This window comes from Sphaeroforma arctica (assembly GCF_001186125.1).
Source record: "Sphaeroforma arctica JP610 unplaced genomic scaffold supercont1.10440, whole genome shotgun sequence".
In the NCBI taxonomy this organism is placed as follows: Eukaryota; class Ichthyosporea; order Ichthyophonida; genus Sphaeroforma; species Sphaeroforma arctica.
The window spans coordinates 1-939 of record NW_014030118.1 but is presented as its reverse complement, the minus strand read 5'-3'; the positions used below and the strand labels follow the sequence as shown (position 1 = coordinate 939).

The following is a 939-nucleotide window of genomic DNA, read 5'->3' as shown; positions in this document are numbered from 1 at the left end:
GCAGTTTCTAATCTCTACACACCGCTTTGTGTCCACAACATCCTACCGCTGCTTCACGAGTGCAGTATCTGGCGCTAGTATATTGGCTGGCGAATGGCGTATGGCCGCAGGAAGGCACGAACAACAACGGCCACCTCGGTCCCACAAACGAACACAATTGGGGGGCCAGCCCATACCCTTGGCTCACCTTCTACAGAGACACCAACTCATATCTGAATGGCAATGAGGAGTGCGACTGCTACAGAGGCATACCATTCACACCCGATGAGATATTCGAGAATCGCTTCTTCCACTTGGCTGAGTATGACGTCCGCATTTCTTATCTTTGCAGCTTCAATGGAGCGTCGTTGAAAGGCCACAATGATTTTCGGGCGCTGGCTGGGAGGCAAAGGTAAGTCTGTCGCGTGATTCGTGGGTGTGTGAGGTTGATACACATGTGTATCACTACGCATTCATTTACACATACACACGTTTATACATATATATATATATATAACAATAACAAATTGTAATTCCATACAAGTGATTGTGCGTACTTTTTTACTAATGTATTCATATATACTCATGAGTCTAAAAGTTATGTATATATAAGTACCTCTACACACAGATCTTTCTTGAGGCACGGCACAATTTAATCAACCAATTACTAATCATCAACACATAGAGGAGCCGCTGATAAAACTGATAAACGTTGTCCTGTTGGAAAGTGCAATGGACCGCCTGATTGGACATCCACATACACCGAGGCACTCACTGGACTTCTGCCGCAAATAAATGCCACAGACGTTTTTTTCCAAACAGGATGGGATCCACTGGTAGGGAATGTGAATGAGATATACCGTGCGCATACAGATAATTGGATATGTGCGGTTTTGCCTGTTTTCAAACAAGTACGCGTATATGTATTTGTATTATGTAATTATATAAATATATATATAT

The 939-nt window shown here is 42.9% G+C and overlaps 1 protein-coding gene across 1 annotated transcript; it reads left to right on the top strand.

The window, feature by feature from the left end:
- Positions 1 to 110: 110 nt before the first annotated feature.
- On the top strand, positions 111 to 395 carry SARC_17340 (hypothetical protein; the record flags this gene model as incomplete). The annotated part of the gene is made up of 1 exon (XM_014288567.1): positions 111 to 395. A coding segment is annotated over one exon (285 nt), but the record flags the coding sequence as incomplete, so codon positions are not given.
- Positions 396 to 939: the final 544 nt, after the last annotated feature.